The sequence below is a fragment of the Thalia democratica genome, chromosome 1 (genome assembly GCF_965202585.1).
Source record: "Thalia democratica chromosome 1, ktThaDemo2.hap1.1, whole genome shotgun sequence".
Classification (NCBI taxonomy): Eukaryota; Metazoa; Chordata; class Thaliacea; order Salpida; family Salpidae; genus Thalia; species Thalia democratica.
The window spans coordinates 89,955,574-89,970,623 of NC_139165.1; the positions used below are offsets into that span (position 1 = coordinate 89,955,574).

Here is a 15,050-nt window from a genome sequence, read left to right on the forward strand (position 1 = left end):
CAAAACATAAAACTTGATATCTTATACCACGTACAATAAATTAAACCTATAGTTAAAATATTTCTTTCTAAAGGCTAAAGGTTAAGGTTTGGGCTAAAATTCTTAGTAAAAAAAAAACAAGTTTCAACCCGTGCAAAAGTGTCTTCGTTTAAAACTACCATCGTGCAAAAGTGACTCTTTGTTCGTTTTTTGTGCATTTCTGATACCTACCCATTCTAGTTATAAATTTCAATTATACAAAACTATTTCTTACCTTAATCAAACTCTTAATATAAAATAGTGTTCACCTTTATTTCTACTGTCTGCATAGTTTGAAGAAAAAAACATACAACTCTAAGATTTTAAAGATTAATTTGCATACTGCTAGCCTTTGCACTGAAACTAACTTTACCAGAAATTGATTAAAAATGAGAAACTTTACATAATTTTCCCCTTTCATCTTTATTTATCAAAATCGACATGCGTTTGTATTCTAATATTTTTGATAAAGTAGGAACAATTAAAATGTATGTTTGTTTCTTTAGTTTGTGCCTAAGATAAGTTTTAATTTTAACTTAAATTTAGAACTTACTTTCAAATGTTGTGTTTTAAAAGTAATTTATGGTACTTTCTTATTATTTTGTTCTGTAAATTTGGTGAAAAAAGTTATCATTTAAGCCTTATTTTTCTATCAAATTTAAAATACAAAATTTTATACCTAAAAAAAGACATATATTGAAAAAAAAAACAGCATAATTAATATGAGTTTGTAGAATTTTTTTCACACAGAGTTGAAAACTAAATACGTGAAAGAACGATGTATAACTTAAGCAGTCTCGCTAGCACTTGTTATAAATTTTTAACTAACCTGGAATTAAGTTTTAGAAAGCTATTAATAATATTTTTGTCCAAGAAGTTTATGGTAAGTATATCTAAACTTTAATAATAAAATATTTTATATGTATTTCAATGCATTTCACATTTGAAAAAAGTTCCACTGGTCAAAGTTGTTGAAAACTTGACACCTTTTAATCTCTTTCTAAAACTAAAATAGTAATAAACTTAAGTTTTTTTTTTTGCTTAGCAGTGCTTTTCTCTTACAAAATTACTTCCTGCCTTATCTAATGTTTTTAGTCGTACCAATATTTCATATATGTTGATAAAAGTTTTAAATATCTCGCGAAAATAGTTTTAAATTTTGTAAGATCACTTAAAAAGTTCACTCAATTGACCTTTATCATATAAGTAAACCTATTTATAGTCTATAAAATTAATTATAACAGTTTGTTTTATATTTTTAAAACTTTAAGTAAGTTTTTTAGATAAAAAAACAATTTTTTAAAGGCATAAGTACTTCGAATTTTGACCGACATACTTGAACCGATAGAAAAAAAAAAGTCACAAAATAGTTATCAAAGCTCTACTGGGGTTATTTAAAATTAATAGTTACAATTGAAGGAAATACTAGTGAAGATTGTTAGGTTTTATAACTGGTATGAATATAGAGTTAATTCAGAGTTAATAAATTGTTAAAAGTTGAAAGTATTTTCCAAATACTTAAAGTATAAAATCAAAGCTAAATCTATAAAAAAAAACTTTAATATTTTATATCTTTAAAAAGTAAAGTTTATTGGTTTTTAAATTTATAGAAATGATTAGAAAAAATAACTTTATGAGTTTAAAGTACTAAATATATAAGTGTTTGTCTATTTAAAGGTGTAAGTTACTAAATATCTGTAGGTCGAGTGTGTAAAATATTTTTAAATTTTTTCTAACTTGCCTATAAAATAAACTGTTTTTTGTACTTTTTATGTATTCTAAAGAAATTTTAGTTTTAAGTATATAAACGTTCAAGATAACAAAAAAAATTGTTTGTTTGATAAACTTTTTTCAATAAAAGGTAACACCGTTAAAACAACAAAAACATTTTCATATCTTTTAATGTTTTTACAAGTAGTATAACTTAAATTGATTGAAAAAGAGCTTAAAAAGCTAGTAAATATAAAAAATCAAAATAAAAATTATCTGTATCTCTTATCACTTACCTTTATTCGTTTAAAAATTTATAGGATTTTAATATTAATTTAAAGCAGACCGTGATTTGTAAAAACATATACTGCAACTTATAAGAGTTAAGATATGATTCATTTTAGTTTGAGATTTCTAATTAAAATCGAATTAAAATCTAAAAACATTGTTTAAGTCTTAAAATGTTTTGTATTTCAAAAAGTATACATGTCTGTTGTAAATTATCAAATATAAGTATATTTCAATAAAAATTTTTTTTTTTTATTTACAATATTTCAGTTAAAATTTGTATTTCAGTATTAAAAATATTTAGAAGTCTTTTAAGCTGTATTAGGGCAAACACTTTTGGTTTTTGTAAAATATTAAGTATTGTAAATGTTAGGGTTATGATGTAATACCAGAATTTTTTGTTAACGAAAACTATCAACTATAAAATTTTTACAAAGAAAACTTTTTTTAATCATATTAACGTTGGTTAAAGCAAGTATAGAAATCGTAACTGACAACAATTTTTACAATTTAGGCGTAATACTGAGATTTAAGATGTGTCTTTTTAGAATAAAATAAAAATCTGTGTATAAAAAGTGTAACTGATAACATTTTTTAGCTATTTAGGTGTATACTAAGATTAAAGATATTTTTTTAGAATAAAATAAAAATTTCCTTTTAAAGAAAACACGTAAGAAACTTTGAAAATTTCTTGGAAGCAGTAGAAAAATTTAACAATTTTAAGCTTTAAACTTAATTTCAAAACTGTTAAACTAAGATCGTGTTTTAAAATACAAAATTGTGTAAAAATATGATAGCTTATTATTAATATAAGTAATTCAAGCTTATGAACTTCTATTAATTATCTCAATAAAGTTAAGCTTTTTACAAAAAAGAGTTTATATCTTAATTAAAAGTTCTAAATAAATATTGCTTAAATTCTTAACCGAGTTAAACAAAAAGAAATATTAAAAAAAGTTATAAAATAAAAGCATCTAAGATTTTGCTACAAATAAAAATTTTCATTTCAAAACTTTTTTTTTAGCTGTAAATTTATGCAGTTCTTTATCAAATGTTTAAAGTCTAAAATAAAATACATTTTAATTCTATAAGTTAAACTCTCGTGTACTTAAAAAAGTTACAAACTTAATTTTTTTTGTTTAGAGTTTTTTAACTGTGTGGCAGAGATAAACTAAACATTTTAAGACATACAGACAATATAAAATATAATTACTTAAATCAAATTCATTATTAGATTTATCTATATATAAAAAACATACTTAAGTATTAGCAATTTACTATGATAGGGTGCTCGTTTTAGACGTCTTTAAGCTAACTTGTGACACTTTTCATAAAAATATACACATTTTTATTTACTGTTTTTAGTTTCTAACTTTTCCTTTAGATTCGAATATGCAACCAAAAGTTGTATTAGTCTACACTACTTCAAAATATAATATTTACATATTGTCTACTTTTGACAGTATTTGAGACTGTCAATTATGTATATCAAACGTTAATCAACGTTTAAAATAAACGAAAACGCAAACATTTTCCCTCTTTTTCTCTAAGCACACATAAAAAATTCTTCTAACTCATTTTATAGAGTTCGCTTATCGCGTTCAAAAAAGGTTAGAAATTTAAAATTTTCTAGATAGCAGACTGAACTAGACAATATGTTGTTTTATGTCGAGTATTTTTTACATTTTTCTTTTTTGATAAGACTACAAAACTAGAAGTTTTTGCAGACTATGAATTATAAACAGTTAAAAATTTTTTTTTTTAACCAAAAAATAAATAAAAACTAGTTTAAAGAGTTAGTTGTTTTTGTCTAAAAATTAAGTTTAGCATAAAAATAGTTTTACATCGAAAATAAAGTATAAAGAGTTATAAATAACTTATAAAACAAAATATTTATCAAGCCTATTAAATCTTTAAGGATTTAAATTAATCTAAACTGATAAGGTCTTTTAAGTTTATGCGACTCGCTTTGAAAGTATTAACTTTAAAAAAAATTAAAAAGAAAAAAGTTAAAGTTGTGGAACAGAATAAACAAGAAAAAATAAGTTTGTCATTTAAAAAAACAAGTTTCAACCTGTGTTTTTTTTTGAATAACTCAATAAAGCCTTTCAGTTAAATTTTTAGTAGAACTAAGTTTTAAATAACACCAATAGTTTAATATTTGTTTACATTAAAAAAAGACTAGCAGTTAAGTTCTTATCATCACTTTAATTATAATTTCTAAGTATATTTAACAAGTTTTAAAATAATTGCACGTAAACAACTTTATTTAAAAAAGTAATAACACATTTAAGTAATGGAACATAGTTTTTAACAAGCTTAAAAAAAAAGTTTAAAAAATTACTTTATAACCTTTTTTTTTTAATACAATTCTAAGTAAAATTTAAAGTTATAAAATTTTGTAATAAAAAAACTTTATATAATACCAGCTATTTAAACTTTCAAAGTAAAACAATACGTATCAAACTGAAATAAAGGTTTTAATTGTTTAGAAAGATTTAGTTACTCATTAAGAATTGAATTAAAGTAGTTTTTATTGTAAACCGTGAACATTCATTTATTATTAAACTTATAATCTTATTTATTTAATCTTAACGTAAACAAAAAATTAAAAATAGTTAAATAACAAAATACAAACATAACAATAACTTTTTATTATTTTTTCATCAAGAAATTAGTTAGTTAGGTCTAAAAATAGTTTTAAAAACATAAAATTTTCACAAAATTATATTTGAAAATGTTGTGTATCTATGTTTTAAAATTAAAAAGTTTTTTAAGAATAACAACTAAAATCATTGCACTTTACAGTTTCTTGTAAAAGTAATGCAAATAAATTTACTTTTAAATATTTTAATCACATGTATTTTAAGACTATGCTATCCAAATAGTTTCGAAATTCAGCTTTTTCAACTGTATTTATTTTAAATTCTTAAACTTATACTGTCATAAAAAACTAACAATTATAAAACAATACTGTTATATTGAAGTGTTTGACACCTATATCAGTATAATTTGAAAATGAATGCAACATTTGTAAAAGAATTTCCTAAGTTAGACGAAAAACTAAAACCACACAGAGACTTTTAATCTCAGTTAAACTACAAAACTAAAATAAAGCACTTGGAATAGATAACCACGGTCAAGAGAATAATAATCTTGTGAAGAATCAATTTTATTTCTTTGCATCACTTCATAAGCCAACCTTCCAATCTAAAGTTTAGTATCGTATAAAAAATTCATTTTCATTATTAAATTTATCTATATATTGAAACATACTTAAGTATTAGTAATTTACTTTGATAGGGTGCTAATTTTACCACAGTAAAGACAAAGAGCTATATATATAAATAGAATGTCATTGTTTTATTTATTCAGAAAAAAATCGAAATTTAATTAACCAAATCAGTTGGTGTTTTTAAAAAAAAAGTTTGCACATAAAACAAATAACTTAATTAAATAAGTTTTAATTAGTTGTATAAACTTGATACATTAATGGTGGTTGATACTTTCATAATAGTCCTTTGGTGTTGTCGTTTAACTTGTATTTTTCAACAAGCTTTTATGAAATTGTTTACTTTAAGATTATAAATTACATTAAGTACTATAATAAATAATGTAAAAGGTCATTAAATCTATAAATATTTTTAATAGTAAATTAAGTACTAATGAACAGTTTTTTTAATCTCAGTTTTACAGAATTTTTGAGAATATAATCATACATTATTGAAAAATTTTTATCGTTAATCGTTATTTAGCAAAAACGTTTTTATTCAAACCATCATTTTTTGATAAATAGTTTTAGTTTTTTTTTAAATGTAATTAACCAAGTTAAATTAAGCTTCGAGCTGAGATAATATCACAACGACTTAAAGGCATGAGCGCACAAGTAAACAATGTTGAAATGTTCGGTGTTTGTTTAAACAGTATTTTATTGTTCAAGTTTACGTAGTTTCGAAGCTATCACGACAAGATAATGATAACAATCAAAATAGAAGCGAAAATTTATAATACAACCAACATTTAAAGTTAGTAACAGTACTTAATAAACATACTAGTGAAAAACTAAGTGTTAAATAACTAAGATTAGATGAAACTAAGTATTTATATATGTACTGAATTTTTGTTATGCACAATATTACGTCATAATGAAAAAAAATTATAAAAAATAAAAGCTGTGCTATCAGCTAGTTTCAAAATATAAGCTACCACAACAGAAATAGTGATAACAACTAAAATAGAAGTGAATTATTTTGATAAAACATAACATCTACAAACTAACATTGGATGAAAACGTGCACACGACGTAATCGCATCTGGACAGCATCTCGATGTCTCTTATCACTCCCGACAAGCTCGACTTCGTGTACCTGCTGCTCGTTTTCGCTGACTCAGCAGTATTCTCATCTCCTACGAACTCGTAATCGGGGTATCTGTAAAAAAGATTGTACAATAAGATGTACAAGTCGCGCAATTTCAATAAAACTAGATGTGTTCCGAGCAACTCTTATCAGTAGAGTACAAAGCTAACGAAAGATAAGATTTTATAATCTTATATAGTGACCAAGTAATCATAAAAAATCAAAAAGTTAATAAGAGGCAAAAGCAATTAGTAAGAATTAAAATCGTTTTAGTTTACTTACGTTATAATTGATCTACAGTAAAACTATAAATCAGTATAACGAAAACAACCTTTTAAAAGTATTACGAAAATAAAGAAACAGTATAGTCAAAATCTTACATAAAACAAGTTTAAAATGAAATATGAAATTAGAAAAACTATTATAGTTAATTTGATTTAAATTAAGTTGTAGAAAAAACAAGTATTTTTAAATTATATTGTTTTAAATACTTTTAATTTTTTTTATAGTACATTACATCGAACACAACATTATGGAAATATTGGATAATAACTTAATAAAAAATTAAATAAGTTTTTAATTTTTAACAAAATTTACATTAAATATATTCTTTATTAAGAATAACTTAAATTAAAAAAAAGTTAATCAGTAAAATTTCTACTAAAGCCTACACATTTTTGAAAAATTATCATCAATGATTTGAAAAATTTTGACTTTTTAAAACTGTAGACACAATAGAAAAATTATAAATCAAAGATTGTTAATTCTTTGTACAAAGAAAGTCTAATAATAAAATTGTACAAATATGTTGAGTTCAAGATAAGAAAACTTAACGAAACATTGTTTATATATAAAATGGTATTTAAAAAATTATTTAATTCAAAGTTAACATATTGTTAGAAGATACAAGTATTTGCATCAAAAAAACTTTAAAGTTCGTTTTTAATTGCAATTTGTACTACATTGAAATAAATAACGTAACTTTAAATAACTGGATTAAAAATTAAAGTATTTGAAATTTATTAGATATTATGCAATAATAAAGTTTAAAAGTTTTTTAAAATTTATTTTTAGTTATGAACTGCAATACGTACTACATTGAAGCAAGTTATATAACTTTTAATAGCGTAATGGAAAATTATAATACTTAAAATTTATCAAAAAAAAATGGGTAACAATAAAGCTTAAATGTTTGTTCAACATATATATATATATATATATATATATTTTAACAACTTTAATATAACTATTGTTCATTGTAGTAGTAGGATATTTTTTTTTATATAAAACTAAAATGTTTTACGACTTTTTTATAACTGTTTGATTTGAATATACAAACAAATTTTTATTTATATAAAACTAAAAAGTTTTACGACTTTTTTATATCTATTTGAGTTGACTATACAAAATTGCTGAACTAGTAAAGAGCTTGTTGAAATAATATAAAAAATGAAAATTAAATATTCTATTTATTAACAGGTCTCAGTGGGAAAATATCTGACTTTGTCAAATATTAGTGGAACTGTAAATTGCACGATACAATTTTTATTACATTAATACAATTGTATTGTGCACAAAATTTGTTTTACTAATTATTGACTAAGTCGAGAATTTTTGCCACTAAATATTTGCAATAAATAGATTACTTAAAACAAAATGTTATTATTATCTATACTTTCTATAAAAAGCTATAGTTAAGTAGCTGTAACAATTTATAGATTTATATTTTAAATAAACGTTTAAGTGTTTAAAAAGATATTTTTATTTTGTACTTTTTATATTAAAAATAGAATAATTCAGAAAATAGTATTAAATAAAATTAAAACCATTCACGTTCACTTACGTCATAAATTATCTAAAGTAAAACTATAAATCAGAATAATGAATGCAACTTTTTAAAAATATTACGAAAATAAAGAAACAGTATAGTCAAAATCTTACATAAAACAGGTTTCCTTAACAAAATACAGATAGCTTCTAGCTTAATCAAATCAAAAACATTACTACAAGTTTTAATAATTTTAAATCTAGATTATATTTTTTGGCACATCATAGTCGTACTTTAAAAAGTTCATATAGTATAAGTCACATTTAAAAACTAAATAAGAAGCTTAAACTTGATCAAATGTTTAAAACAGTTTTTTTTTAATCATAATCAACTCACAAACAAAACAACCTGTTTACACTTAGGTAGAAAAAAAAAAGTTTAAATATTATTTTTAACTAACTTTTTTCTTGCTTCATGTATTACTTCTGGCGCGTCAGTTGCTAAATAAACAGATTTGACAAATTTCTTTCCTGGAAACTGCAATGAATAATTAACATACCACTGCTCGACGTGAGTCATGTAATCTTCAATGTTGTAAAACTTTGCTTCCAAACTTTTATCAGTTCTTCTTACTTGCACCCTGAGCAAATTACTTTGATATTTTTATTTTGAAAGTTTGCAACTTTTACAAAATAAAACAACTTTATGCAAGTACTTTATAGAAGCCTAATCTTTTTAAGCTTATTTATAACTGTAAAAATGTAAAACTATTGTTCTTTTATAAGCCTAAAACTGTATATTTCTTTCTAAAAAATATCAAATTTTATATTACTACTTACCCAACAATGGGGTGTTTTATTTCAATAGTACCAATTTCCTTTCTGACATTTTCATTTGGTTTCCACAGAAACCTGATGAACTGACCTAGCCACCAAACGGTCGGGTTGCCATGGAAAATTTCAACTTGGCTTCTGATTCTGTCGGGGATTACCGCGGGTGAAGTTGGTCTTTTGGGAATGTCTCCATGAGGCAACTCGACTATCAGGTCCTCTTTACTTTCTTCCATACCTTTATTAATTTAATCATTTTAAATACTTTTAAGATTTTTGATTTCAATTAAACTAAGTTTTTATTTAATTTTCCGTATAAGTCTTAAAGCTAAACATTTTTTTATTAAAAGTAACGATGATTTTCTAAATAAAAACTAAAAAATAGAGTTTTGGTTACAATATTAAAAAAAATTCAAGTTATTTTGTGTTAACGTTATTTAAAAATATATAAGTTATATCTATAGAGTTTTAGGTCATAGGTTACAGTATTAACACATAAGAACTACTATTGAAATCTTTAAACTTAACTGCATCATTCCAATCTAACCTTTTACATTGGTACAAGTAAAAAAACAAACAATTAAATTGTTTAAAAAAAGAGACTGAACAAAAATACTTTACAAAATGATTAATTATACACATTAAAAATGTTTGAAAAACCTTGTCAAAAGTCCAATAACCTTAGCAACATTTCAACATGCATATATAACACACACTGCATTTAAACCGAACCTCTCCACTCTACAACGGTCCCGCCCTCCGCGCTCGTGCAAGTGCCGCTCACGCGTTCAAACACGGAGCTCCAGCCCTCGCTGCTGTAGAAGCTCAGCACTGACCTGTCGATCACCAGCGTCCTGTTGGTGTTGTACGCCGCCACGAAGCAGTACATGACCCAGTGGAGCTGGCAGCCCATCCCGCACATTTGCTGCTGGCTGCACAGGAGCCTTTTGGAGGTCTTGCAGTCTTTCGGGTTCTGAAAAGTGAAAAGAAATAAAGTTTATTTTTTCTAGCATTCGTTTAATGAAGTTTCTTGCTTCTTAAAGTTGTTTTAAAGAATAATATAAAAAAAAATTTAATCTTTGAACAACAATTGTTTTTTTGTTCCAGAACAAAGAAATCTACTGTTTTAACAGCATAATTTAGTTATGTTTTTAAAACTGACAAAAAAATAGTTTTGAAATTCTGTTTGAAATGAATTCAAACTTTTTATTGGTTTAGACGTTTTAAGACTTTAAACATTCCAACCAACTTGCAGTTTGTAAAGTTCCTTCTGAAAGTCCTCTGTGATTTTTTCACCTACTTCATTTTTCATCTTATTGTTAATTATCGACATCTCTTCAATAGCTTTTTCAATAATCCTAACAATTATATTTCGTCATTTTATAAAAAATTTTATAACTGAGCTCTCATTAACCTAAGTTTAAGTAATTTGCACAACTTATCATAACACATGAGTGGTGTTGAAAAAAACTTTGAATTTTTTTTCATTTTAGCCTGCTACTTTATTGTTTAATTGATATAATGTTAAAAACAATGTTAAAAAAAATTAATTACTTAAAAGAACTTATTCTTAACTATATATAGCTTAAAGTGTGAAAAACTTGAAATTTGGCTATAGCTTTTTGCTATTCAAGTTTGGATAAAGTATTTATTTTTCTTAATTGATTGATATTTTTTAACTTAAAATGTACAAATTTGAATAAATTAGATAAACATTTTTTAAACTAAATATATGTAAATTAGGTTGTTAGAAACTAATTCTTTGTAAAAAATAAGCAAAAGAAGAAAACTAGTAAACCACTAACTTAACTTATTAAAGCATTTAGTATAATAACTTTTACATATTTCTAATCTATCGAATTAAGATACAAACTAAATAGTAAGTTAAATAAGTGATCACAAAAAGATAGACATTTTTTTTTGTTTTTGCACACATGAAATATATTTTGTGTTAAGGTTATTTAAAAAAAAAGTTAATTTATATTAATTGCTTTTTCAAATGTAAAAAACAAACCAAAGATTTGTTTTGAGGTCAAAATTTTTTACACATAAACATATTAGTTACAAATCACAAACAAAACTACCATATGACCAACATGTTTACTATTAAAAAACTTATATAGAATATTAACTTTTGTTTTGCTTTAATCTGCTCCATATATTGATTCGAAGACGTGTTTGTGGTGTGTGTTTCAACAAACTTGGACAGTTCTTTCATGTTTGACCGTGTGTTTTGTATTAGGCAGTCTTTTTTATTCCCTTTGAAATCTTCACATGTTTTCTTTACGGTTTGAGGGGACTTTCTAGCATCTGAATGTAAAAAAAAACAATTAATTTTTATGTTTGTATGAGATTATAAAAAAACTACTATTTCCACAGATTCAAAATTGCTAAAAATTTAAAAAAATCAGTGCAATATTTTACATAAAAAAGCAAAAATATCTAATACGTCACTTTCATCTAATTACTTCTTTAAGGCTTCTTTTATGCTTATGGTGACTGGTAGGCTTTGAAATTTTTCATTATTTTTATTTTGAATGTACTACAAACTCCAACAGATTTACTTGACAATATATATTTAACTTTTAAATAGAAAGGGTTAAATTGTTATAAAAAAACACTAATTTAAGCAGTCAAGTAGTCTTTAGTCTAGCAAAAATAAGTTCGTTTTCTTAATCTTAAAGTAAATAAAGTTTGAATATAAAAACTAGAAGACTTAAAAATGATTTATTATTTTAAGTTTCGATTTCAAACATTGTGATAAATGATTATTATGTAATTTTATTCTAATTCTAGGCAATAAATTTTAGGAACAGCTTACAAATTTACTTTCTATAAAGTAATATATTTTTATAAAAAATAAGCGTGATTATAAGTTATACGTTTTTTTTTGTAAGAAATCTTGTGGTAAACCATATATTTAAAATAAATTTATTAACTAGTTATGTATAGTTAACAATCTAACTTGTGTTTTTGCATTCTTTTGAGTAAACATGCAAACTTGGACGAAAACTGTAATAGAAATTATTTTATTGAGTTTTCTAATACTTTTTTGATTATATGCTTTGTAAAAAATAACTTTTGACACTATGATTAAATTTTATAGTTTTGTTCGTTGTATATATTTTTAATTGTAGAAGTCAGTTTAGCATTAAATGTTTTGTAAACTTTTAAGTAAGACTTGCAAAAACAAACATTAATATAAACTTTTTAAATTTAGTTTATCTGATGCTGTTATTTATTTATAAACTGGAGCTTTAGAGCTCGTATAAAGTTTTTTTTTTTAAACCTATATAGATTTTAAAAGTAAAACTAAGTTAAAAAATCATCCCCGAACATCGATAAAAAACTTATTTGTGTTCCTAATTATGTTTGAAATTTGTCTAGCATAAATTTTAACTAAAGCTAGATAACAAAGCAACTATTTAAAGTCTACTTAAAACATTTTTTTTTCTAATACAACGATACCACATAAATAATCTTTAAAAAACTTATGAATAATTTAAACACTCTAACGACAGTTCATTAAAAAACGCAAAGTACTAGCTTATAAAACTTACCTGCTTGAACTATTAGCAAATAAATAGAACGTAGAAACTACAATTACTACGAAAATAAATGATATTATTTTTTTATAATTTTCCATTCTACTTAAACATCTGTGAATTATAAATAAATTAAAGCACAAGTTCTCAAAATATATGTTAACTTGTATTTGTTTACAAAAGATAAGAATACTCAAAAGTGCAGTTTAAAATAAATTTAATAAACACAGAGCTTGTTAATTTTATTATGATTGGTGTAAAAGCACAGCAGTTGTTATTTAATTTGCTACAAATTTTGTAAAACTAGCTACAAGTTTAATTAATTTTGTATAAAGAGCTTATTAATTAATTATTAGTAATATGCAAAGTAGCTTAAGCATTTTTAATTAGTGTAGACTTCTTAGTTTAACATGGCTTAAAAAGACAATGATAAACAAAATTACTAATCTTAAACCGAATACATTATTACATATATTTTATTTTTTTTTTAAATAGTTCTGTTAAGTTTATTTTTGTGGTTTTCATAAACAGCAACTGTGCAACTTTATCCTTGTATTTCGTAAAAGTAACTAATAAAACCTAAAGCTAATTAAATGAAGAATATTGCTTTAAAACTTTTTATTTTATTAAAAAACAAATCTTATTTTACTCATTAGCGTTTTAGTTGTTTGAATATTATTAAACCAAATTATAATTTAAAACAAACAAAAAACAAAAGTAAAAAAAAGTAACTGCACTACCTATAAATCAAACAAAAATTTTCTCAAAATGTTACATAACATAAAAAAGTCGATTTTAAATTACAATAACTAATAATTTAAATAAAAACTTGCTAATAGCTACTAAAACGAGGTAATACATCATTAATCTAACAAATTATTTATTTATTTATGGTTTTCCAACGGCTTGCTTTAAACACAATAAAAGCTCAAAGGCTTCCACGTTTTTCTCATTCAAAATGTTTTTTCTTTTCTCCTTAACTGTGTACTGCAAAGTCTGCCTAATCTCATATGCGCTTTTAACTGCCACTAATTTCATATTGGTTTTAATATTATAAACTTATTTCGTTAAAATCAAGTGATGTTTAATATAAAATAAAAGAAAATTACAACTTTTACTTATTTGTTCAGACACATTTTGTTTATGTTACAAACTAAAGTTAAACTAGTACCTAACTTCAAATAACTGTTAACGTTACTTGATTTATCTACAATTTTTGACAAACACTGACCACCAAGCTTTAATTTACAAAGTTTTTTGTTAAATTTATAATTACGAAGTTTGAAATTTGTTTAAAGAAAAACTTAAAATGTAGTTGCAAAAACTTTTATCTAACATTAAAGTTATAATAGTTTAAAATACTAACAAAAACCTAAACAAGTTATCATTTCAATTTACTAAGTAAAATATTTTGCTTTGTTAAACAACTGTTAGTTTTATTAATTTTTATAAGTAAAACTCTTTTAAATACAAGTACCTTTTTTATTACTCACCTAGTTCAAAAACAAACTAATTGCTGTAACTATAATATAAGACAGCTTTTCAACTAAAACACAAGTTCAAAAAAAAAAAAAACTGAAAACTACTAAAACGAATTAAAAGCTTTGACAAACTTAGCTTCAAATAAACAATCGACTTTTCCTCTAGTTAAAACTGAAGCGCTCAATACATTTTTCTCATTTAACTTTTTTTTTTCCACTTCTCTTTTACAAAATTGTTTATTTTGAAACATTTTTCACGCTCGTATATTGATTTATCTAACACACCACATGTGTTGTAAATTTACGTATCAAGTGCTGTTTTTCTTGAAATGGATTTATATTTTTAAAAACTGTTCCTCAAACGAACTTATTTCGTAAGAATAATGTGTTAGTGAGTATTTGATACTTAAAAAAAATATAGCAATTCAACTTTGTCTTTTTAAACAGTTTAAAACTATTATACTTACTATATAAAACGTTAGAATGTTTTAAAAACAATAAGCATTTAGTATTAGTTCACAATAATATAGAAAACTAAAAAAACTGTATGTTGAAAAAAATTAAATAATATTAATTAATATATCAAACAAGTATTAAATTTTTCAATAAGAAATGCCTTTCTTAACGTTCTTATTTATAAAAATATAAAATTACTACTTTTTTTATTAATTGCTACTCAATAATAATAGTATGTTAAGCATTTGAGCTTGACTAATACGTTTTAATTAAAAATACTATTAAAAGTCTTTAAAACTAACTTTTACATCAAAAAATGTAAAGTTAATGTTTTAAAACAAAATTATTAAAGTGATTTTAATAAGTTAAACATTTTGATATAAATCTTTTGGTTTAGAAAAAAAACTACAAAATTAAGTTTTTTCCTAATTGATTTTTTATACTTTTATATATTCCTTTTTGAATTATATTTAAAAATCTTGTTTTTCATATAACTTCGTAAAAAAAACTTTGCTCAAAGTACAAGATTAATAGACAAAACTGCATTCAATACAGGAAGTTGAGAAAAAACTATTAGTCATAGAATTATGAATATT

At 23.4% G+C, this 15,050-nt stretch overlaps 1 protein-coding gene across 1 annotated transcript; it reads right to left on the reverse strand.

Annotated features, from left to right (window-relative positions):
* Nucleotides 1-4,896: 4,896 nt before the first annotated feature.
* On the reverse strand, nt 4,897-12,627 carry LOC145844364 (alpha-(1,6)-fucosyltransferase-like). Its single transcript, XM_082951764.1, has 9 exons — nt 12,533-12,627; nt 11,938-11,984; nt 11,105-11,282; nt 10,222-10,330; nt 9,705-9,945; nt 8,982-9,210; nt 8,603-8,782; nt 6,296-6,446; nt 4,897-5,226 (listed from the first exon to the last, which is right to left on the reverse strand). The coding sequence occupies exons 1-9, from the start codon at nt 12,616-12,618 to the stop codon at nt 5,110-5,112; spliced, it is 1,338 nt and encodes a 445-aa protein (XP_082807890.1). The 5' UTR covers nt 12,619-12,627; the 3' UTR covers nt 4,897-5,109.
* Nucleotides 12,628-15,050: the final 2,423 nt, after the last annotated feature.